Source organism: Poecilia mexicana, unplaced genomic scaffold, assembly GCF_051168715.1.
Source record: "Poecilia mexicana isolate PSO_F unplaced genomic scaffold, ASM5116871v1 scaffold_6, whole genome shotgun sequence".
Taxonomy (NCBI): Eukaryota; Metazoa; Chordata; class Actinopteri; order Cyprinodontiformes; family Poeciliidae; genus Poecilia; species Poecilia mexicana.
In genome coordinates, this window is record NW_028263375.1 from 20,146,021 (window position 1) to 20,172,402 (window position 26,382).

General features: G+C 39.2%; 1 protein-coding gene across 1 annotated transcript in view; it reads left to right on the top strand.

Annotated features, from left to right (window-relative positions):
• abtb3b (ankyrin repeat and BTB domain containing 3b) overlaps positions 1–26,382 on the top strand; it is an 83,152-nt gene that overhangs the window by 36,904 nt on the left and 19,866 nt on the right. The window contains exon 2 of the mRNA XM_015000905.2: positions 21,513–21,668. Coding sequence (XP_014856391.2) covers positions 21,513–21,668 — 156 coding nt within the window. The remainder of the gene's footprint in view (positions 1–21,512; positions 21,669–26,382) is intronic.

A 26,382-nucleotide genomic window follows, 5' to 3' on the forward strand; every position in this document is an offset into this window, starting at 1 on the left:
TGAGAAAAAATTTTTTTGATTAAGTGTTCCCTTCTCTGTAACTATACTATTTTCCCAGCTTCAGGTAAATCAATGTTTTCAACTTTGGACAAATACCTGAAATAATCATTTTGAAAAGGATGGTTTGTTTTGGGTGTGCTTTCTTGTTCCGGCTGTCAGCCTTTATCGCAAATCAATACATTTTCATTTATTCTTTTTGTGAAGATCACTGGTTGTTTATCATTTCTGGAGTGAAGTCTAATTTGTCTTTCACCCAGGAATGTCCTGGGTAAGAGGAATGTGAGAAAATGACTTTATAAGGTAGATGGCGTCTAATTGATCAAAAATGCTCCCCAAAAGATCAAGCAGTTTGCAGAATAAAACATTTTGGGTGGAAACTTGAATACAAACTACTTCCTGTACAGTGAGTCAAACACTTTAGCCCCGTCGGCCTGGTGCATCAAGTACAGTAGCGGACATAATTACCCCAATCGAAAACAAAAAAAATAGCCTCTTTGAAAGGTTTCAAACTACCAGTTACTTTGTTTACTAAGGCTAGATGGAAGTTAGGCTATTCAGGATGATAACAAGAAGAAATATCGACCTACTGAGCATTTCTACACACTGACTGGTAGTAAATGTGTGCAATATATGAAATATTTTCTGATTTTAGTCTAACGCCAATTAGCATATATTGGATAAAGTAATAATTCAGTGTTTTTTTGTTTTTTTTTTTACAAATAGAAAATAAAGCCCTCATTTTTCAAATTGAAAATAAATCATAGCTTGTTACTCAATTGTTATTGTGTTTTTATATTAGGTTTCTATCACAAAAAAGCTTTAACCATCGTGCATTCCCAGGACGGGTCGAGTGGAGGAGCCTCCAAAATACTGTCAGCTCTAAATTCATTTCATAGCATATTGACAATTTTAAGTTATTATATTGTTTTAGAAAACACCAAGCTTTTCAAATAGGAAAGGGAGGCAAGAAAATCCCCTGTTCTGTGTTTATATCTGTATAAAAACAGATTAATGTTTTCCTCAGCAGGGAGCGGTAACTTCCTGCAGTCTTCTTGTCACCTTGAGTGTGGTTTATCAAGAGACAGACATTTGTCAAATGTTGTTTTTGCACTTGTGAATGTGAGAAGATTGGAGCAGCTCGTATGACTGTTGCAGCAGTCTGTTCATCTTAGCAACAATACTACAACATCTTGCAGGCTGTCAAGGTTCCTGTTTTCATCCCCGGCTGAAGATGTTCTGCAGTATTGGGCTGATGCGCCCCGGAACTGGCAGCGAAGGTTTGTTATAGAGCCAATTAGACAGATATGTGTTGGAGAGGTTCATTGAAGGATGGGACATACAGCTCTTGTCCTCTATGTCACCCTGTCATTGTCACTTGTCTGACGGCTCTCAAACATTTTTTGCGCCTTTGTTAAAATTTCAGAGTGTAGGGACTTAAAAAAATTGAGACATTGATGAATCATTTACCGTTTTCTAGCTCGGATGTGTCATGTATCCCATACCATTCATTCGAAAGACAAAGAGATCTGTGTGCAGATGAGTGAGAGAGGGATTTTTTCCATCTGTACAAAAAATTATATGATCTCATTTTTTTTTTTTAACTTTCAAAATCTATTAGCATTTAGACCTGTTCAAAAACACATTTAACCAGACAAATATACAAACATACCATTTGGTTGCAGTTCACCTGTACTGAAATGTTTTGGCAAAAGTTCTAATGCACAAATGACAGGACTGCTCTGCTACTGTGTGTCATCTTTGCTCTGGGAAGTTGGCTTTTTGATGTTCGCAGGCAGAAAAGCAAAAAAGAAAAACCCTTCCACCTGGGAAGTGAACTGCCCAGGTTCACTATCCAATAAGGCTGCATAAAAACTAAAAATAAAGTACAAACTAAGCACTTCTGACAGCTTATGTGTCATTAGATCAGAGGCTCACATAGTTCTGTGAATTATCTACTTGTTGCAGACTATTGTTGGTGGTTTGTAATGCTAACAGTAGCGTCGGTGGGTAGGATGAGAATCAGAACTCAAGTAGGAGTTGCTCTATTTCATGATATTTTTATTCAAATAAACGTAAAACGTATGGTGCAGTAAAACAACTCCCAAAAGTAATTTTTCCCCCAGAGTCACTGAAGTAAATGTGACTAGTAGATACTTTGAATGGTTTCTGCACCTCCTATATATATACAATTTCAGCTCTGATGTGGAGGATAAATTACCATTACTATCTTCATTTATTCTATGGGTTTTTTGTGCTTATTTATTACAACGGGAATCATGCACAAAGCAGCCACCCTATGATTTTTCACCGGTTGTTTTCAGTTGATCACTCTGAATCTTTTTCTCAATTCTTGTTGTAAAATTATATCAGAAATGCTCAAAACAGTCAATGAGTCAGTCATATCTCCATTACATATGATAAGAAGCATTCTCAAGACCCTCCAAAAGGCCTCTAAATGACCTTAAGAGGCTGAATTTTAATGATGTGTTCTTCTCTGGCCTGAAGGTGGCCTAAGCAAACATGTTAAAGCCCAACAAATATGCCTTTACTGCATTAAGTCCTAATGGAAAATCTCTCTCGTGTCATTTTCCTCCCTCCAGCAAATTGTTCCCACTTTCATTTCTGCCTGTGTTTTCCCTGGAGCTCCCCATCAGCCCTTCAGCAAACTGTGATGTGCTTGTCAACACATCACACCTTATTAGGATTTTATGTATAGCACATGTTATCTTCTAAGATTTTTTTTCTCTCTCACCATCTACATTCTTTTTAAATTACCTTACCAACTTTTGTCAACAAATGTTATGTTTATTTATCCGGGGGAGGTGTGTGTGTGTGGGGGGGAGAGAAAATTGTGACAGTGATTCCCTTTTAGATGTAGCTGCCCCCAGTTTTGCTACTAGTGGCACAGAGACGGAAAACATATTTCAAACTGTAGCTGCATAAAAACAGCTTTTCTGCTTTCTTGTGCAGTTTCACAAATACATGTGGAAGCATATCACCAGTCATTCTTTTCTACTTGTCTCCATTTTTCATGATCCTTCCTCTGGTCCATGCAGTCCTGAAAACTGGCTCTGTTGTTAAGACGCCAGTGTGCAGCACTCTGTGTAACATGTTTGCTTCTTTTCATGGCAGCCGCACACTTAGTCAAAGCTGCTGCTGAGGACAAAATTTGCTCTCGGTATTGCGTGACTTGTTTACACGTCAATCACGCTCAACACATAAAAGCTCCAATAGGCTCAATGTGCAAGTATTAGTATGGCAGGACGAAAAAGAAAAAGAATATTTGGAAATATGGTGGAACCGCAGCATAAAAGGAAATTGTAGAAAAGCGATTGTGCTAAGAAAAACTATTTTGTGAGATTTTCTTAGCAGTAGACATATTATGTATCATATAGGCTATTTTTTTGTACAAGTGTCTTGCTTATGTCTTGCAAATTGTGATGCACGATTGCACAAAATACAAGTATTTCTTTTTTCTCCAGTTTGTGCAAGTAGATGGGTTTATGGTAGTGGTACCAAACAGACATACTTAGATGTTTCCTTCTACGGCTTTTGATAATTTCAAGGTTTTTATGAGATCTAGGCTCAAGTATTGAAAATATGATTTGTTTCTGATGCAGTAGCATGTTTTCTTTACTGCTGAAATCATATTCAGATTGAATCTTATTTCTTCGTATTATCTGTGCAATTAAACCAACACAAGATTTGGAGTAGCTAAAATATTGTCTCAAAAAATCTGACATCCCTTCAAGAAATTGTATAAAATAACGTGAAATGTTAGTAGTGGAGTTCTAATTGGCGTACGGCATAAGTCTATGATTTTATTTTCAACGCTTGCTAATGGGAGGTAGCTCAAATACCAAAACTTCATACACAATAAAATAATAGAGACACACAAGATGTGAACATACAAAATGTTGTTGTTGACATTTTGCAGTTTTGTCTTCAGGTGTCACTAAATTCTAGACGTCTTCCTTTAAATAGTAAAAATACTTTTCTGTAATCCAGCTTGTTGACGGCCTGTGGTGCATTTAAAGGCCTCTTCACTGTCATTCAATCTTCACTCTCACATACCTGGTGAATGCTGTGGACCACATGTTCTGCTTGAATAACACAAAGGTAGCTAACGTGACATGGGATCAAATCATTCACATCAGCTACCACACACCCGTTTGCACGAAAGGACGATTAGCAAAGTTATGTGTAAACATGTATAATAAACTGCTGTATGTCAGAAAACAAGTCCAAGTCTTAAGGAGCAGCACACATGCCCAAAGGTAGTATTGCTATGACACACTTTTCTGCGTTCAGCTCTAATGGAAAAAGACGCATAAAGGGTCACTCAGAGTTGCTGCTGTAGAAGAGGAATTAAGTAAGAAAACTAAAAGAAAATAAATCAAGACTTTGAGTCGAACCGAGTGCACAGCAGTTAAACTTTGATCTAGTTTCTCATTGAAAGAGGCATCTGGGTCTTTTGGAAACTCTTGAAAGCAGACTTGAGTTCAAGGCGTAGGTTCACTATTCACGCTTGTGCTCTCCATCAAGAGCCTGACTGTACTACCTCTGGCTGCCTGGTCGGCTTTATATAACCCATATAAGAGTGTCTAGTGTGAAAAGAGTACAGACTGCTGCTAATGGAACAAGGAGCCTAACATAAACAGAGAAAAATCATGAGCAAAACTCATTAACTGCAAGCAGTGCAACAGGACAGAGTCAATCAATGGAGTCACAAGTGTTCAGAGAAACATTTTTCCACAAGACTCTTGACAGCGTGACATTATCCCATGGAAGAGCTGAGCACATTTCTGCCATTTTGGCAAGCCAGTCATGGACTCATAAGACTTGCATAATGAGTTTAAGTACACAAATTCTTGTGACTCACATACTTTGTCCAATTAATGGTGACAGAAACAATAGGGTTTTTGTATAATAGCAGTCAACCTTCAGTAATGTTGACATTTCTGTGTTAATCTTTACTGGAACTCCCAGAAGTTGACATAAATTAAAGCCCCACTGATTTTTTACGGCTATGGAAGCTGGCGTCCAAGGGAGGAGAAGGAGAGACTTTAAAAAGAGAGCCGGTGTTCTGCCAGCACCGTTTAATCATGCATATTCTTCGGTCACGTAGTGTCCCAACATACCTAAATGAGCGTTTTGTTAAGAGTGGTGTGAACACAATTGGACAAGCTTCAGTGAATCACTTTCAGACACAAACAGATTCAAAGTCGTGCATCTCACATTCAGCCACTCCAAGGCTGCTTCTCTTCAAAGTCAGACTATCATTCTCCATGAGGACACCCTCATGTACATCACACAGAAGATTGGCTTTATTTCTAAAGGAGGTTGTCTCTTTTCCTTTGACCCCAATGTCTCTGGGTTTGGCCAGTTTCCATCTTTGGCTTTACAGTCGAGCGCATCGAGGTGTGAGAGCATTAAGTGCCACAGCTCTCCAACTTGTGATATCTTTGCTAGGTGGAAGAGAGCCGGCCTGGGTTGCAAAAAGAATCTGTAGTGCCTGCGGCGGCCTGGGACCGAGCCACCATTAATTACCACTAACGAGTTAAGCATGAGTGGCCTGATGATGAACTACTCTCTGCACAGATCAGAGACGAGCATCGGATGCAACTCTGTGATGGGTTATGTGAGGGAATGTGGCTGGGCTGGTTTGGAGGGGTGTAGCAGTCTGAATGCATTTTGACGGTGTATAAATAATTAGTGAGGGAAGAAGTTTCACTAAGAGGAATTAGAGTAGTAAAGGATCCTCTACAAGTGCTAGTTCCAGCCTTATGGCGCCATTTAGATTCATTGAGAAACCTGAGCAAATATGAGCTAAATTTGGTGTTCCGTGCAATATTTGTGTCTTCAAGCAACTTCCTTGTTTGCGTTCGTGCTTTTTTAGCCTTTAAAGTGGACCACACCTCAAAATCTAAGCTTGAGAGCTGAATTACTCATAGTTCTCTTTCACAGTATTTCTTTTATAAGCTATGCATGCATTGCCTTCTTAGAGAGTAAGACAGGAAAAAGAGAAAAAGGGGGTTACAGTAAAAGCTTCCACGTGCAAAGAGGATTTTTTAAGAGCGTGCAGGCATGTGCACGTAACTGTGATGTGCATCCTGCCCATGTGTTTGGACCTGAAATGGAGTGTTCCCTTCTCCCAGCAGACCCCCTCCACCCACCATACATTTTACAGCAGCATAGCTGGAGCTGTTTGGAGAGAGGTCAGGGAAAACACATGTAGGGGAAATCCAGAGGAATCAGAGGGAAACCCAGTCTGGCTGATTCCCTGTAGCCCACTAGCATCAGCTGCTGCACCGAGACATATTTACTTTGGCAAGGTTTTCGGTATAAGATGAAGTGTTGACAGCGAGTGAGATGGTTATGACCTGAAATACAAAATGAGCTGACGGGAACGATGTGTGTGTCCCGTCGTTAGCTCCGGCGTTCAGATTTTTTTAAATGACTTTCATTAAAGTTACAACCAGTAATCGTTTCTGAACCTTTAGTGGAACCAGTGTAACTTTGTTGTAAGTCAGATGAACCATCTGTTTTAGCTAAACTTTGGCAATTTAAAATGTCTCAAACTGAAAGTTCTCATGCCTGTAGGTCAGGGGTCAGGGATGCCAAACTCCAGCCGTCAGGTGCGATTGTCCTACTGCTCTCCCTCATCAACACGTTATGTGGTTCTGCAGAGGCTTGGTAACTAGCCGTTCATTTGCTTCATGTGTGTCGGAGAAGGGATGGATCTAGAATTTCCAAGATCCCTCGAGGTCTCGACTTGGGCACCGCTGCTGTAGGTCAGCACTGTAGTTCCAGATGTTAAATCTCCACTACCTTACAAATGAAACCATTTTACCTTGGAGTAATTTAACCTTTTTTCTTTTCCAGCCAAATGGCATCAACATGAAGGCTACAGCTCATTCATATTTGAACTTGTGCAACTGTCACTCTCTCGTTTGGAGCTGCCACGCATCAGCAAATGCTCAGTTAAGGGGAGAAGATTAAGTAGAAACAGCTGTCCAGGCAGAACATGCTGCAGCTATTCTACCTGCGTTAAGTGATCCTGTAACTTTGCGTCTTTATCGTTGCGTCCTGAGCTCCCCGCAGCATGAAAGCGTCGGTTCTTGTCATCACAAATCTGTTGAGGCGAGAGCTGCATTTAAATTTGGAAATCGCCCCGCCTTATCATTTGGTTTACAACAGCAGGTAAGATCCCCGTTCATACTGCTACTGCGTGGAAATGTGTAAGGTTGCTCCTAATGTTTGCTTTGTTCCAAAAATATTTCAGCTTAGGTCGGAAAATCCTGCATATGGTTTAGCTTATGTCCGTGTCATATTTTCTGTCCGACAGGAGGGGGAGGATGCATTTCGTTCTCCGACAGCCTCTTGTGTTTCTGTTGTGAGCTCTACATAGACTTTCTAGGCACTTATGGACATCTGAGTTCTGCCTTTTACATTCCTCAAACTTAACATAAAGATTAATGGGTTAGAAAAATTGCTAAAGAATTTAGACTCAATATACCTGTAAGTCCACATCTCGGTGCATCAAAAAATTCTCCAACCCTATTTAACCACTGTTAACATTTTCAATGTTTGCTATGTTTAGTTTGTTCCTCCTACTGACAAGCTGATGGCTTTCCATCACTCTGTCCTCATAGATGCTCATTGCGATAGACCATCTATCCGCCACAGTTAAAGGAACAATTAGCAGTGATAGATTCATTGGATCCCACTTGAAAAAAAATTAAAAAAATACAAGCTTCCCATTAAATGGGTTCTGAGTGAAGATTTTTGTGTTACTGATTTATTGAGTGATAATGAAAATTGCACAATTACCTTCGGGCTGGTGTTTAGCTTCAGGTCTGAATGCAATCGTTCACTTGCAAGTCTTGACAAAGGGGGCTTTGTTTTCCTTAGACCCTGTGCATTTCCCAATATGAGGAAAACCGTTGAGGTCGCTGGGACTCATCAGTCAGTTGAGGTTTCTGCAAAGTGCTGAAAATTGAAAGATTACATCGCCGATATGAGTGTTCCCTCATTAGGAAAATGACAAGGGGTGTCTGCTAACCGAAGCCCAGAGCAGTGTGAGACACCGCTGGGAGGACCGAGGCACCGACGGCCGAGCAGCAACAGGGAGCTGCTCGCAGCACCGGGCCTCATCATTCTCTGCCAGTCATGGCCCGCTTCCAGTCGATGCCTCTGCTGTGTGAGGCCACTTTGCAAAGTCAGAGTGATTGATTGCGTGAGGTATGTTAAACAATCACGGGGCAGTTTGGAGTTCTGTGTCTGAAAAATTGGTGGTGTCCTGACACAATGAAGCAACTCCGGGAAGAGTTACGTGTCAACTTTTTTAGTAAGAGAGACAGATAAGTTCCCAAAATTTCTTTTTTTGAAGGTAATAATAAAATCATTAGGTAGAAGAGTGCTTTGTGACTACAGGGACTCTGAGTCACTTGTCATGACGTTTAATGTCTTACACACACTATGCACAGGCTGGGGAAAACCACCCTCACTCGAATATAAACAGGAGCACATAATTACATCATCACACAGGCGCTTTTATAGTGCAACAAGCTTTATCTTGCAGTTTCCATTGAATTTAGAGTCATCTGCATGCTATGTGTGCAATAAACTCACATTTAGAGCTGAGACGAGAAGGCATGTTTGCGTTTGATGCTGCAGTGACGCACAGCGTGGCAGGAGTCTTGCCTGTCTGCTGGGATGGCAGCAGTTATCAGATTACTTCTGCATGGCGGCAGGACAGGAGGGGCAAAGGGAAAATGAATTCAGTTTTTTAGCTTGGAGTTTGATGTTGATACTGGATTGATCCTTATCTTGTGCAAGTTTCATTAGCGTAATATTATAATAGCGTAACAATGTTTATTATTGAAGTTAATTACGTAAATGAACAGATGACAGATGAATAGCAGGGAACATTTCAACTTTAAAGGCTGGAGAAAGTAAGGTCAGCATTTCTGTTTTTTTTTTTTTTGTTTTGTTTTTTTTCCCCCCCAAGATATAAAATTTGGACAAATACAAATAAAGACTGAATCTGGTTTCATTTTAGAAGAGAAATAAACTCACAGGCTGTGGCCCTCTTTGCTCCTGGAGCAATGCACTTATTTTTGACGATATTTTGGTTTTCTTGTTTTCAATAGAGATTAATATAATCCTTGGACATTTACTGAAGATAACAGGAAAAGAAGCTGCATGGCTGACCACTAGGGAGGCCGTTAGTTGAAAGAGTTGACCAAGTGAAGATGCAACGTGCTCAAACTGTGGCCGGACCAAACCTGTCTGAAATTAAATCACACTAAACATTTTCTGTTAAATATCAATCAAGACCTTGTGTCTCAGTGAGATTTACCTATGTAATTGAGGGTGAAGTAAAATAAAAATACCTAGCATTTCTATAGTAATTCTTTGCTAAATGTGAGAAAAGTAAGATTCATTTTTTTTACTTCTTTCAAATGCAGAAGTATAACTACACTACACTCTCTCTCTGACTTAGGTCAAACATTTTGGGTAACCTTCCATAAATCTCTCACTATAGTTTTGCTGGAATTTTGGTTTTTCTTTCCTGAGATGTTTGCAAACACTGAATTCATTGTCCTTGAGCCACTTTGTAAAGGACAACAGTCCCTCGTGGAAAACTTCAAGCCGCAGAGCATGTTTTCAAACTTTACGGTGCTTTTGCAAAGTGTTGTGTGTTCGATCTCTTCGGATGAAAGATGAATGTTATGGTTGTGAAGGAAGTAACTGATGTAGGACTGATCTCCTGTGTCGCAATATTTTCTTAGCAGTGACGCCTGTGGTTTGGAAAGAGAACTGCAGCAAGGGAAGCAAAATAAACAAACGTGTTTAGTCTTGGAGGATTGTTTCACACTAATCATTGGGGATCAACTAAATATTCCTGCTTCTGGATTGTTTTATGCTCTTTGTTTTGAATTCTCACCACAGCTGAGCTATTTCAATTTTGTCATCATAACAATAATATGATTCTTTGCTTAGTGTACCTTGCAAATGTCAGTGAAAATAAGATGTTTAAAACTGTTATTCTGATAAAAGGATCACACCTCTGTTAAGGTAAATAATTTCCTCCTCTTCTTTATGGTCTTGTTTCTCATTCATACACTATTATAAAGGATTGTCAAGTCTTCAAGGCTTTTAACAAAAAAAAAAAAAAGTTCTGCACACTTATAAACATCCAAGCCACAATTATCAACTGTGGGACAGAGGGGAGACTCCTGCCTAAAACGCTATGAAATAAAATTTTGTCTAAACTAATCTATTTCCGCTTGATAATAAGATAAAGGAGAAATACAATGACACTACACCTGCCAGTGCTTGAACCCCAGGCAGAGAAATCCATCACTTGCTAATGAGGAAACTCTGACTTCATTACATCTTTACAGTCGATGCAGAGATTGTAGTAATGTGTTACAATCATTACTACAGGAATTGGCTTAGTTGGTTTAAATGTGTGAGATTTTTTATTGAAAGATATATTAATTCTAAAATGATCACACATCCAATCGTAGGCTGATCACCGTCTTCTGGTGGAGATTTCTGCAGAATATCATGTACTTTCCAACATGTTCAGGTTTCTCTGACTTTCTCCTTGCTCCAGCCCTCAGCTAAATGGTAGGATAGACTCGGCTGCCCAGCAGGGTTGGTTCACAGAGTAAGTTGCAGTAGCAACTTTACTCAGAGTAACAGCTACTTGACTTTCGGAGACCGGAAACCTATGGGACACACATGTTTACCCCTGGGTTTACTCTAAGTCCTCTCTCACCCCGCTTTCTGAAACGGGCCCCATGAGGAACCCTTGAGGGAGAGGCCGCATTTTTGAGTCTGTCCATGTTTCATTCCACCCAAAAATTCACATTTCATTTTGCATACTTGCAGCAACAGTTTGCTCCAGTAGATATTTTAATATGTGAAATGTCTCAGCATCATTTGCTCTCAGCAAAGTAGAAAAACGATCTTTGGTTTTGACGAGACTCGCAGCTGTTGCTTCACTCTGGTCCTTCTCTAAAACACTTAACACTGTGGAAAAAAAAAAAAAGAAACATTACAATATTTATTCTTTAAAAAGTACAGTTCAAACCTCCCCTGGGAAGGCTTTACTGATGGATTACAAAGCCTGGTGTCATCATGCGTCACTGCTCCTTACATCCGTCTCTGCCCAGAATACATTGAATCATCCACTCTGCGCTGCAATGCATTTTTGTCACATCTTCCATCTGCTGCTTCCATGAAAGCAGCCATTTTCTCAAAACATATCAAAAGAAGAGAAAACATAACGGGTAACATGGGATGGTGGGGGGGGGGGCACCTGGTGTGTTGTCTATCCAAAGGCAAAAGATTCGAGGTGGCATTCGTAAAATATCACAGAAATCTTCTTTGAAAGCTAACTTTTGCAAGCCTGTCATTAAATGTGATTACGAGAGATCTAGAGCAGTGGCTTCACCTGACGCACACTAAAGAGACACCCCCCCCTCACACAGACTCAGAGATGAAAACACACGGGGATGCAGGCATTTAGTCATGCACATCTTGCACAGGCAGTGACTGTACGCATCTGGCCTTGAGGACTCTCCGGTCGTCGTATCTCCTTTGCTCTTTATTTCAACGTTTGTGAAATTCTGATGTCCAGGAGCGTGTTTTACTGAAAGCTTTGTCTTGCAACTCAAAACGATTCCATCCCTTTTAAAATGACCCTCAGGAAAATGCCTCTCAGCAGAAAGTCTCATTTTATAAAAATTAGTCATATCCTTTAATTACCCCAGCGCCTCAAGTACGAAATGAACAATTACTTGAGAGCACTGTTGCATTCACCAGTAAGTCTGCGTCTGTCTGAGGTTCGGAACCTTAATGTGTTTTTCAGGGTAATTCGCTGCAACTACATCTATGATTTGCTCCAATGCAACAGCCCTCAAAAAGACACTTTTTATTATTATTGTTATTATCTGTCCCAGGCTATTGGAGGTAGCTCCAAAAAGGTAAATACTGTAGAGTTTATTCCCTCAGACACCACCAAGAGCTCCCTGAGACGCATCGCTGGATGAGCAGAGAGATTACGGCTCAGTGGCTTCAGATTTTTTTTTTTTTTCTCTGCTGCTGATGATTGCCGGCGTACTCTTGAAAGCATCCTGCGGGAAGTGTGCAACTCACGGATATTACACGCAGACTTATTACCCTTGACAGAAGAAATGAGATGAAAAGAGGGAAATAATAGAAAGAGCCACCACCTTGGGGTGGAATAGCTCACAGCCTGCAGGGAGGCTGGTTTCCCTCTGATTGGACAAGATTGTGTAACTTCAGTTGTGGCCTTGTTGTGCATCGGTCACCCGTCACAAGATGTCCGTCTTTGTGTGAGTGTGTGTGTGTGTGTCGTTGGCTTGTTTAGTGTTGCGTCTCTGTTTTCTTTTGACTTACTCACAGTTGCTTCCTTTTTTAGCTCTCGTCCTGATTTCGACATCGCAACCGGGCTGACCTCTCTTAGATTTTAGATCCATTTAGTTTCTTCACTTTTCAGTGTTTGATATGTCATCTTTCATGACACAGAATATTCTGAAACATTTTGAGGTCAGTGTGAAAGAGAAACAGAACATTAAGTCAACCCGTTAGGTCCTAGACAAACCAATATAAAAGCTAAATATGAGGAATTACTGATATTAATGTGTAGTAAAAATCTAAAATTGTGCCGCAGCGACCCTATAGACCCAAATTGGCAAAAAAGAGAATGGCAACAATCTGCTTAAATATTCTTTGATGTCTTCCTTATTCTTTCAGCAAAAAATTGTGATAGAGCTTTGTGTGATTTGGCCATTCACACAATTCTCAGAAATTTGTTTTTAGTTTACAACTCAGGCAAGGAGATGAAAAGTAAAAAAAAAAAACAAAAAAAAAAAAACAAAACACTTTGTACACAAGCGCTACAGTTTGCTGATCCCAAGAACACTGAGTTTTCCTGAAAGGCAGAGTTTCTGAGAGCATTTCTTAAAATAAAAAGCTGAGCTGACAGAACAGATATTTAAAATTCACAAAAGTTTTAACAGGTGAGCCATCGAGTAAAGATTGCTCCACTTTAAAGTCTTGTTTAGTCCTTTTGTCTTGGCTACAGTCATATCCAGCCTGCTCTGACAGTGCCGCGTCACCAGGGCCTTCATATAAAACAAATAAACAGCTTCGCTTGTGGGATCATGTTTCTTTACTAATCCAACCAGAGCCATTTCATTAGCATATTTAATTAAAATTCAGCTTTGGTCATTAATCACAAATTTGTTTGTAAAAAGAGAGAATAACACAGGAGAGAGAACGCAGCCTGTGGGGGCATCTGGCGCTCACTGCGCGCAAATCAGAAATGTTTCCACCGCTGCAGACCGTGTGTGGATGACGGGATAGAAAATCTCTGATCCAGAGAACCAGACCTTTGGTGACCAAACGTCCACGTTTCCCTGGACATGTCCACTTTTCGCATTCCATCCAGGGAGCTTTCATTGATGAAAATGTCAAAGTTTTCAACATATTCTTAAACTGACTGGTGTAATGCATGAAATACGACAGTTTTTTATTCATGTGATGTCCTCACCATCATGAGTGGCTGCTAAGTGGATGGCTTTTTTATCCGTCCAAAGACTGAACAAACAGCGCAAGCTGCACAGCTACTTATGTTTACAAGATGCTTTATGGATGAAGCAGAAAATACATTTTTGCAACCATCTCAGCTGAAACACCTGAGTGGCAGAGTGCACCGTGCACACAGGTGGCATATCTGTGACAAAGGTACCAAAGAAAAAAAGTCTGTCAAACTGAGAGTTCATCTAATTAAATTGACCAAAGAGGAATTTAACAACTAAACACTGCATCATGCACTTTTTTTTGTTTCTTTCAGAGAGCGGCACTCTCTATTTTTTATAAAATAATTTCAGATTTTTTGTGTAGTTATTGTCTAGGTTGACTAGCTATGGAAGAGTAACTATTAGGGATGAACTGATGAGAACATTTGAGATTACAATTTTTTTTTATAAGTGTCATAACCGTTGTTTGTTCAGACGCCTCTTTTGCATCCTTTATCATGGCACTACATCACTGCTCAAACACGACTGAGTGTTGAACAGACAGAAATCGTTTTTTGTTATTTTTCATCGGAAATCAGGGCTTTATAAATGAAAAGCCCTGCGGACTCGGTGAACCATTTTCTCATTAATCACAAAAACAATCTGCTGAGTGCTGTTTTTATGACGTGTTCTAAATATCGCTCTAAACTGGAGCTTCTAAGTTTGGAAAATTAACTGGAATGGTCCCTGTAGTTACATGCGGGTTCTTCCACCAATAAGAAGTCGAAAATCCAATAATGTTTTAATATCTGTGGTAATAACTGAAAAAAAAAAGTTTATCAGCTTACAAGTGCAACAGATAAAGTATCCCAACTTTTTCTTCAGCTTCCAACAGGATCAGAAGTTAATTTGTTCCAAAAGATTTTACATGAGCAACATTTTACATTTGTAAATCAGTTTATTTCTTAATAATGAATAGTTTTATCTGTGCTCTTAAAGCCATGTTTTAACTATGTTTCATTCTGCAATTATTAGAAATATTCCGTGTGTATTTTTTCTTAGTTATTACCCAATTCTTTTACAGAAGTCATTCAAGTGTGTCTCCGCATCGTTTTATTGCTTTATTTATTTCAAATGCACGTTGGAGCATTTCCAGCAGCGATGGCTGCACATCACATTCATTCTGCCATACTGAATTTAAAGTGCCTCTTATGCAAACTTAACTGTGCAGCATGCAACAAAAATAATGCAATAGAGTTCATTCGTGGAGCACAAAATGGGAAATAAAAGTGTGTGGACGGATGCAGGCGAAGAAGAATAAAAAAAAAGAAAAAAACATCTCCAATATGAAGTTACTGCTCTCTTCGCTGATGCAGCGGTCTGCAGATGGGTTTGTGATGTCTGGATGCTCAGATCTATTCTGATCAGTCACAAACAGTATGTCCGGAAAATCCAATTTACAGATGAATTTGATTTGGTTGATTTGATTCAGTCTGATGAGCTCAGACTTCCCTTGATCACCTCTCATACTGTTTCAAGATGGCTGCTCACTCGACCTACTTCCTGCCAGCTGCAGACATTTACCGCCCCTCTGCTCACCTGCAGCCACTTCACTAATCAGCCCAGCAGTGTCCAGGTCTCCACTGGTCCTAAATGAAACTCTGATTTGGTGCCCAGTGAATTAGTTTTCTGTCCCTGATTACATTTTTGTATTTATTTATTTTGTCTAAGTTTGTCTACACCTCCTCTTTGTGATCTTTATAAGCATTGAACCTTTTAAATCCAGGAGGATTTTTAAAAATCATTAAAAAAAAAAAGGTTTGATGCACTTTCTCTGCGTCCTTTAGGCAGATTCCCCAGTATTGTTTAAGGACTTTTCAGGAGGTCTTTGTATTTCTGTCGATTCGTGACATGATGAAATTTTGCAGGCTATTTCAGGCCTGCTTGTTAGGAACTTCTCCAGAGCAAGAGAGGAAATATTCAGTTCGGATTGAGCTGCACCAAACATCTCACTTGAAGCAGACATGAAGTGGCTGCAATTAAGACTTTTTAACAAGCAGTAATCACAACGTATCTGCTTCTCTGTACACTCGCTTTTGTGTTGTAAGCAGCATGACTTGTTATTAACTTGTTTGCAGATTTTGACTGTGTGGAGCTGTGTCTGTCTGTGTGTGGCCTTGTTTATGCTACGTTGTAAGGACCAGTTTTCCAACATACAAAGGAGCAGTATGTCCTCTTTTAGGGACCCAAAGCTCAGTCATCAGAAGAAGAAGAGGTGCTGATTTTGAGTTAGAGTTTAGGACTAAGGTGTTAGGTTTGGGGTTAGGCATGCAGCAGTAATGATTAGGTTTAGTGTAAATCTCGAGGTTAGGCTATAAAATGAATGAAAATGAATGGTAGTCAGTGTGAAAACAGAAAGACACGCTATGTGTGTCTGTGTCTATATTTGGTTGTGCTTATCTGGTGTTGGCATGCCTTCTTCATCTGCCTGTTCCTTAATTTGAGCAAACATATGCAAGTGTGCACATATTTTCTCACAGGGCTCATGTTCGTGGAGTCCTTTGAATCCTTATGGCTAAAACAAGACTAAACCATTAAAAGCTTGCGGCTACTTCAGACCAAACTGTGGTCACCTCAGGAACCCAAACTCAAGTCGTATCTCTTTAGATTTACAGTGCGTAGGGGTTATTCCAGCTTTCCTTTAAGCTTCATCCTATGTTTTGAAGAAACATAGGATTTCTTCTCCTCAAACGTTTTTGTCCAGCGCTTTAGCATACAGTTGTATGTAACTTTAAGGTGGATAGAAGGCGTTCTAACTCATTAAATCGTGTCGAGGCGATGCTTCCTGTTTTCCAGAGTGCTATGTTTCCCTCTATGATCACTTGCTTGGTGTGCATATGGTAGCCATCTGGCCTGGCACAACAGCACTGGAGCCTGGAGTGGGTTGCACTACTACGCTCCATGAGCAGCAATAACATGATTAACTCTTTCGGCATCAAACGCATGCTCAACTCACATGCTTCCCACCATTTTGCTTAAAGTGTTCTTTTTTTAAGATCCTGTAACTTTCATCCTATTTTATTTTATCTCTATTTCCAGACTGATTCACATGTGGCGCTCAAGTCGGTTCCCAAATATACCCAAAGATACGCTCTGGTGCACCTGCTCATGCAGTCTAATCATAGTTTGCCAAATCAAAATTCCTGCCCATGCATCTAATCTCTGCATGAAGCCAAAAGCCAGAGCGTCTGCAGAGTTCAGCCATGTTTTGGGGAAGTTCACTTCGCTGTGTGTCCAACTAAAATAGATTTAAATACAGGGTAGGAGCCACACTGAGGTCACGGTTTCTACTCTCCTGGTTCCGCCAACCCTTCGACAAGTCGTCTAAACTGCAGTCATCTGTTCTTTGACAGACGGAGTCAGAAGAAATAAGAGAAAGCTGCATTTAGGACGACTTAATGTTATTTTTCCTACAAGGTAGCTGTGAGAATGTGGCCAGCATAGCGGGGAAGAGCTGCGTGCTCCACACTTTGATGCAGTTACTGATTGCTCTCACAGAACATTTCTTTTGTAAGTCGATGCAAATTGAAATTTAGCGCAAAGATGCATGAAAATAGATATTTTCTGCGCTAGTGTCCAAAGGAAAAAAAAAATACTGAAAAGATTAGAAACATTTAAATGACAACATGTCCAACTTTGAGTGCAGCCAAACAAACAAACAAAAAATTATCATATGTGAAAAATCAAGCTGGTGAAAATCCAAAGTGCCTCAACTTTGAAAGGTGGATTTAAAAAAAAAAAAGTATTGTTACTAAATGCATCCATAAATTGAAAAATATGAAGAATAAATGTGAAAATGATGTCAATCTATGCAGGATTATTATTTCTTATTTAATATTTCACTCTGATATGTAGGCAATCGTTTCATCGTTCGCTCTGTACCATTCAGTGCATTTGGCATTAAGGATTAAATATGGATGCACTCCAAACCTAGTATTGGCCCGTCCTGTGGATGCCTTGCCCACGCTTGCTTATTGCCAGCCTCAGTCTGTTCATAATATGCTGGGAAAGTTGCTGATAAAGTGGTCAGTGATGAACAATTCATTTACCATTCAGATCCAATTTCTCACCTCCAGCTTGAAGTTATCAGCTTTTGACATAATGATTATTTGTTTCCACGTTCGGCCTCCACCAGCAGCTCGCTAGTCTTAATTAGCTGCTTTTACTGTATCATAAAACAGTTTGATGGTGCATTAAATTAACTGAGAAGCAGCTACTGCCTCATAAGCTTCAATGCAATCAATCATTTTCTCTTGCTGCTTCACATAAATCACTTACACTGTTTGAGAACTGAAGGTGACAGATAACAAAGGACAAAAATAAAATCAAGAAACTAATATTTTGTCATATTTATCTGAAAAAAACCTATTAAACCCATGCAATTATAAAAAATAAAAAAAAAAATTAAGGTCCACTGTGCTTTAAAGTGATATGCACCTATTTACTTAGGTAAATCCAGGTGGTTAAAAATATATTTATAAAATGTGTGTGTGTGGTGTACATGTTACTCTCTGCAGCTATCTCTGCACAACTCATTATAGATCTCAATCTATCTTTTAGTTATTTGTTTAATCTGACATCAACCAGATCAATATTTTTTTTTTCAGCTCTCGATCCTTCTGGTAAATTGCATAATAAAAGCTTCTTTTTTTTTTTGCTGAATAGGCTCCATCATGTGAGCCAAAATGTTGAAAATCAGGCTCATTTGGTTGCTAAGACAGGCAGATAGCTCCCTCCAAAAAAATAAAATAAAAGCGCTACAAGCTTGAGAATGATAAAGGAGGACAGTATTCAGCTTCTTCAATAACCTCCTCAACTCTTTTGAAAATTTATGGCTTCTGTTTAAAAGCTGAGTTTGTGCCTGGAAACCAGCCAGTTTAAATTAACCGTTTCTGCCAAGAAAGATGCTTAAATATCCTGCCAGAATAATTTCCGATGCTTGCTGATGGCTGCAGAGAGGACGTGTTTTTCCTGCAACCTTCTAAAGGACATCCACATAAACAGACCCATGCAATACATTAGACTATGATGGAGTCAATTTATTTCAGTCAATTTCCAACACCAAGTTAAACACTTTATATGTATTAATTACATGGGTTTTAACACGTTAATTTTTGTTAATCAGGAGACTTTTCTGCCAATACACCAATACAAAAACTATATTTAAAAACAGAAATATGGTCTTCATAAAAAAAATTGTATGTTTAATACCTGCTTGCTTAAAAGTTGTTATTTTCCGAAAATGCTTTTAATCTGACAAATATGATTCATCAGGAAATGTATTCTACTTTATTGTGGCTTCAGGAGGAAAATTGACGACAAACTGAGGAGAAAGACGATGCTGATGGCAACCAAAGAACCCAGAAAATCTGGACTGTAATTTGCCACAATGCACATGGACAAGCCACAGGTCTTCTGAGAGAATTAAATGTCCTTTGGACAGACCAGACAAAACTGGAGCTTTTTTTCTTATTTTCATCAGTTAATTTTCAGTCATTTTTTTATGTCTTATTATTTTTGTCAGTATCGAGTTATTTCAGTGAGTACTGTGGGCTCTTGAGCCATTAACAGAGGCGTACCACCGATTTTATCCGCATGTGGAAATGGATGTGTCAGCATATTTGTGTGTAAATGTTACACCCAATTCTTTTTTTATATATTCATTTTGTTTGTAGTTTAATCATGCCAACTTTTTAAAAATATATATTAAAATGCTAAATGAAGCCCAAAAATAATAATTACACCAATTTCTATGGTCATTAACCCTCAATTACATATTTTATAAAGAAAATAACTTGGTAATTTGAACAGACAGTGCATGTTTTATATGCAGCTGTCCATCAAAGAATAAGACATTCAGTGACATCTTAATGGAAACTCCTGTGTACTCATTACTTCTTCTCCAGCGACAGTCTCTTGCCTGAAGGGATCATCCCGTGTTTCTCCTTCAGTGCCACTGAATACTGTATCTGCCATATGGCAAACAGGCCAGGTTCACTTAAAGAGAATCAGGTGTTTAATCCTCACCATACGCACATTACGAAAAGGTAAATTAATACCTGTCACTGCGCCACTATGGCCGTAAAACCAACTGAGAGCTCTGTGCCATTACACTGTATTGGAAAAGCCAGAGGACAATGCATTTCTTGGAAGATGTCCAGGTTGGTGGATACTCACAGAGGCAGAAAGGGGGAGCACCATCAGCTCCTCCCTGAGGGCAGACTGAGCCTCGCATTAGGAGGCAGAGAGTCAGTGAGTCACCTTGCCTTAGTCCATCCTGATAGCAATCACCACTTCACTGTCACCCGGGCCTCTTATTCCCACCAACCAAGGTTAAGGAGGTTGACAGTCAAGAGCTCGAGGGTGAAAGGAATATATCTGAAGATTTTTATTTCACTGCAGGAGATTTAACCAAGATTTTTTTAAGGAATTTATGCAGACTGAGACAAGAATTGATTTTAAAATGCTTGATTTTTCCAGAGATAAACTTTGCCCCACTTTTCTTCCCCTGTGTTGTTTGTGAGCATTTGTCCATATAAAATGTCTTTGAACCTCGACTCACTGAAAATGTAATTTGTTGGTTTCATTGTCCCGTTGAACTCGTATTGGTCTCCTATATGCATTTAAAGCAAAGCATTGATGTATGTAGGAGTTTACGTTTAAGTCAATGACTGCAAGTTGCTGAAGTTCTGTAGTTGCTAAACAAGCTCAAATCGTTCTTGTATTCAGATTACATTTAAAATAAGTTCAACAACAAAAAAAAACAATATTGCTTCCAGAAGCAGCTGGGTAGGCTCCAGTTTTTCCTAGTTTCAACACAACTTTAACACAAATGTCACTTGTTTTATTGTCTTGCTTCACTCTCTCATTGATTAAAATTACAATAAAACTTCAAAGACAAAATGATTCCAGCCCCAAACACAGTTATTGTCCCTACTCTTAAATCTGCACATAACCCAATATATAAAAATAAATCTTTTGTTTTAACAGTGTGAGTCTTTACACGATTGGTGACAAACTGTGTTTACCGAGAGCCGGGTTGATAAACGGCACTGTGACTCCAGGAGATAATTTCCACTGAATATCTGTTCCCGTTTCATTTGGAGATCATTGCCTGAGGTTTTTAGTTAGATTTTAGGCTGCGAGTCTCAACTTTTCTTTTTTCTTTTTTGAGAAACTGTTTTATAAGCGTCTGTCCTTTCTCACAAACCGAATCAAACTGAATAAAGAAGGCTATGTTTGCCACAGGCAGCATGCCCATTATTTTAATAGCACATTATGAAAGTGGAGACAGTGAAACCGAAGCTGCTTTTCTCTCACTGATTACGAGGATAAACAAAGAGAGATTGGTTTTGCTGTTTCATGAGAGGAAACGATACAAACACTAAAAAAGAGCTCAGCAAGACAGTCATGCAAGTGGCACAGCAAAGACGCGAACGAAGTCGTTCTGCTCGGACGGGACTGAAATGAAACGTTTTAACCCCATGTGCAAAATGTTGTGTGCGGCAGAAGATTTAGACTGCAACACACCCTGAAAACATCGCCCTTATGGTCTAACACGGTAGTGATGGCATCATTCTGTTGGGATGCTTTTCTGCAGCTGTGACAGGGATGTTCAGATTTTATGGGAAGGTGGGTGGAGCTAAATCCAGGACAATCCTGAGGAGATTTGATGTAGTTTGGAGTGAAATGTGGCCTCAGAAATGATTGCCTCAAGGGGCGCAGAGCACAAAATCACACCGCACTTATCAGATTTAAGGGGTCAGAGTTAGAAAACCATGAGCACACTTGCGAATCACTGCAGCAGATTCCTGGGGCGATATTTAAATTTTTCCTGACGGCTCGAACTGCACTGATGTAACACTCGGTCTATTCCTTTTGTGCCCTCAGGTGTGCTCAGCCTTCCCGAGGGCCTGACTCTTCACAAGGAGCAGCAACAGCAGAGAGCGGCGAAGTGCGGGGAGGGAAACTCCTTCAGTCAATCCGAGCTGCGCTCCATTGAACAATGCTTACTGGCCACGAGGGTGGGCAGCATCTCTGAACTCAGTAAGTTTGAGATTTATTTGTGGATTTGTTTGTGAGATATAGGTAGAGGATGACTGGGTATGGCATAAAAACTCTGACTTTAGAGAAAGTAGTTGCAATCACACTTTTTTTTTTTTTTTTTTTTTTTTTTTTTTAGCCTAACAATTTCCAAGTGGAGTAAATTACACAAACCTTCCCTGACATCAGAATGAAAATTTGGAAATGATGCTGCAAATAGAATAATCTAGAGAAAGAAGCAGAAACAGCGTTTAAAGTCCACTGGTTTTCCAACCACTCTGAGTCTGATTTCCCAATGATTTCCGAAGCAAACTGAATGCAAGACAGCCCTTTCTTTAATGGTCACGGCACCATCTGTGTGGAGTCATCGTTAACTTTGTGATGGACTAAAACAACCAGCTGCAACCTGAGTCTTGGCAAAGCTGCCAAGTCCTAAGCCTGTCTTGTAAGGAAGGGTTGTGAAGCTCTCAGGTAACGGCGAATGTTCTTGATTTTTATCCAGGCTAAACCTCCACATCAGGACAGATTGGTCTGCAGGTAAGAGCAAAGCAGGCAGGAACAGGAAGAACGTGCAAATTTCACTTAGAAAGGCCCCAGTCAGGATTCAAAGGACCTTCTTGGTGTAAGGGAACAAAAAAACTGCTCCACTTTGTAGCTTTAGTAAGTAAACTTCTTTCCTGCAGGTTGAAAATTATTTGTGTGTGTGTGTGTGTGTGTGTGTGTGTAGGTGTGTGTGTGTGTGTGTGTGTGTTTTTATATGAATTTCACATCTTTCACAAGGAGTTTGCTATGTACAGTAATTTAAACGGACCTGATACCAGCACACTCCAGTTTATTCTACTTACTTCCAATTCTTTCCAAAAGCCATTAATGACATCTAAAAATTCTGAGTCGGACCAAAAGTGACCCTGACCTGGAGGGAACAGTTTGGCAGCAAATAAAGTAAAAAATAAATTGTTTTTTGCTCCCTTGAAAACAATAGATTATATTATATTTAGAGGATCATAAATTATGTCCCCTCTGCCAGTTTTCTACTAAAATGCCTATTTGGAAGGGATGACAAACTACCATACAATTATTTTTCTAATAAAGGCTAAATAGTGTTTTCTATCATAGAGGCCTAAGCCCGGCCTGTTTTAATGGATGGGAATTAGAGTGAGTTGCATTGGCAGCGGCAGCCATTATAATGAATCACAGGCATTCATTAAAATGAATGAGTTTGGCTTATACATTCGACAAGTCCTCCAAACATAAATTGAATATCTGTCGCCTTACAATGTACCCATTGTTCAAAGAATAATTGGCATCACAATCCTTTCTGGCAATGTTTGTGCAGTATGAATCAATTAGCATAAGCTTTATGACTTACACTTAGATTATAGTAGAATGTTTGTACATCATTTTAAAAATCTAAAGTTACAGATTATTATTTACTAAACTGTGCTGACAGCACTCAGAACAAGAGGAAAGTTTCTTCCTTCCTGTGAGGGAAAGTCTTTATAACACTGCTATAAACCCAGAGTTGCAATCTGTGCTGCAAACAATTTAATGCACAGATGTTCCAGTTTGAAATAATAAACTGTAATCTCTGAATCAGAGCACTCTTGAGACGTTTTCTCAGAGCCAGCATGCAACTCTGCGTGTTGTTTCAGGGAAGGTTAAAAATCCGTCGCTCGAGCTTCGAAGGAACAGACCGCCTCATGAATAAGATAAAAGCATTCGGGTTGTGGGGTCTCTCTCTATAAACGACTGGGAAAATATTCCCTGTGTATGCAGGGTAAACATTTATCATGACAATAAACAGGGAGCCAATTCCTCTCTGTGTGTTTTTTTTCTCGGGACGGAGAGGCAGCCGCAACAGGGTAAATTGCCAGTCCTATTTATTGATGAGGTCAAACCGAGATCCGTTCTGTTGATTTGGCTCTGCAAAAGCAAAGTGCGCCTACGGAGCTGCTGATGGATGACACCACCACTTAGACAAATTTGCTGTCACACAGATCAAGTGGAGACAAAATGAATAATTGAGAAAAAGAATAATAACAAGAATGTAATATACCAACGGAGGAGACGGGGTTAAGCTTGATCTTCGACAGTCTTCTGCGCTGGCATTTAGGCTTAGTTTAATTTCCTTTTGCTTTTTTTTTTTTTTTCCCGCCTTTGTATTTTGCTCATTTTCACTTCAGCTGAAATGCCACATTAGCATATTTTAAAATGGTAGCCACGCAAATTGTGCAAATTTGTCATTGACACTCAACCTAAACTGCATCTGATATTGTTGCACATTATTAGTTAATTTGCACAAACCGAATAAACAAAGGTGGATGTTTTATATATGTTATATTTTTATTTTCACGTTAGTAAAAATCTATACGCAAGGTTCATACAAGTTCAATAAAATATGATGATACTGAAGTTTTTTTTTATTATTATTTTGCATGTTGAGATTCTGAATGGACCATATTTATTCAGTGGTAATAAAGCAGATATTTTATTATATTTTTAAGTAATCTTTTTTTAGTTATGAAAGAACAGACATCAAATAATTGCTACCCCTTTTGGACTAAATTACTTAAGTGAGACGCGTAGCCGTCTTCCAGACATTGGTCTCGCGGATATTTCCTTCACTCCTCACTTCCAAATCCATTCCTGCTTCATCTTTAATTTTTGACATTTTATTTGAGCTTTTATTAGAAACTTCGAGGTAGATGACTTCATATTTTCCTCAGACACCGTTTCACACACAGTAGAAACTGTGATGGATTTATATCGTGGTGAGATAAGTCACACTGTTCACTAGTTCAGTCTTTTTCCAATGTTGTGCAATGTATTTTCACACCAAAATTAATAAAACAAAACAAAACCTGCTTTAGGTCCTGTGATGAAATTTTAGGAGTTTTTGGAGACTTCATATAGCGTTTTGCAATCTGCTTCTTCTGAATGTTTTCTACTTGCATCTCCAAATTCTTCAATCTTCAACCTGCAGTTGGTTTTTCTAACAGGACAATGTCCATACAAACTGCTTTTCTAACAGATAAATGCAGCTTTTGGACATCGGCATGTTTAAAATGAATGGGCAGTGCTTAGGAGTAACATGAACCGGGGCCCAACGCAGGAAACCAGCTATTGTAAATCACAATTTCTGTCAAAAGAGGTGAGAAAGTGTAAATATACTTCCGAGCCTGTATGTATATTTTTGACCCTTTGTGGTTTAGAGGACATCCAGGTCAAATTCATTCACCGTTGACAAGAGAAAAGGTAAAAAAAAAAAAAAAAAAAGATTTCCTGATAGTTATTGGAATAACAATAAAATACTTCTTATTCTTCAGTAATTTTTACTTACAGACACAACTGGGAAATAAAAGTGGCAGTAAAATGTGTAATTTTAAAACAATGTAATTTTAACACCATGTATTTATCAGAGTTTCCTGAAAAGTTTAATGCATTATCTCTATCGCCACTGTGTCCTTTGAGCACTTAATAAGGCTCCTTAACATTCCTAACATTGTTATCTTTTAGTGGATGTTGACTCAGAGCTTGTTTTTTGCCATTTGCTAAAATTGATTCCTCTGCCTCCTGTAGACTAATCCAGCAGTTTTCGCTTTTCTTCTTCTTTTTTTTCCCCCTCTGGTCTAAAGGGACAAAAAAGGACACTTTTTTTTATTAGCTTCTCCCCAAGGAGCTGCTAATGGCCATCAGTTCTCTCAGTAGTGGCTTTTAAAAGATAATTTCACCGCGGAAGCAGTAATATGCTGAAACCACAGGTAAAGAAAAACATCAGAGGCCGATAGGAAGATGAAAATTTTAATCAATTTCTGGTTCAAAATGTTAAACTTTTTTTTTTATTTCAAGATGAGTTTGACCTGTAATTATGATATTGCACTTTGATTTTCAGTGTCTTTGTGACACTGAACAAAGATGCTGTTATTTTTAAGAGATTTTTTCCAGGTAACAGAGGAGCAAACGTTGGAGTAAACGTTGCAGATATTTTTGTTCTCACAAGTAAAGCCTCTATTACTGCCCCCTCCCCCAACCCCCCTGCATCCTATCCCCAACTGTATTCATGTTAAAAACTTGAAGGCTGTGGTAAAAGTGAGAAAAAAGACATGAAAAACACCAGAGACCCCCGGCTGAAGAATGATGAAAACTGGATGCTGCGATTCGAGTCCCGTTGCTGGCAGGAAGAACGTTTGTATTCTTGCTCCTACCGCACATCTTTAAATTGATGTGAAGTGGAAACAAACAAAGCAGATATGTTTAACAGTAAACACACACAAAAGAATCTGTTTATTTTGAGGTTAGAATTAAATAAAAAAAAAGCAACTTTTTTTTTTTTTTTTGCAGAAACAAGCAGCAGGAGGAATGGCTCTGCATCTTGTTGAGGCGGGACAACCGCAGGCGCCCATTAGCCGTAATCATGGCTGCATGGCGGCAAATAATTGAAACAGAATCTGTGACCATTTCAGCAGCTGCACAGTGCAGGGACCAACCATTAATCAACACATAAAGAGAAAGCCTGGTTAATATCTGTTCATTTCACTGCAGAGGAAGGAACTTATTAGCTCCATTGCATTTTAAAGAAAACTTGTAGGTATCCAAAGATCATTCACTCTTTGTGTCAAACACTTTTCCATCAATCTCTAAAGTAAGACATTGTTAATTGAGTGTGTGTGGCTGCAGCTTTGCAGTTCTGACCTTGAAGGAGCCATTATGTCTAGTG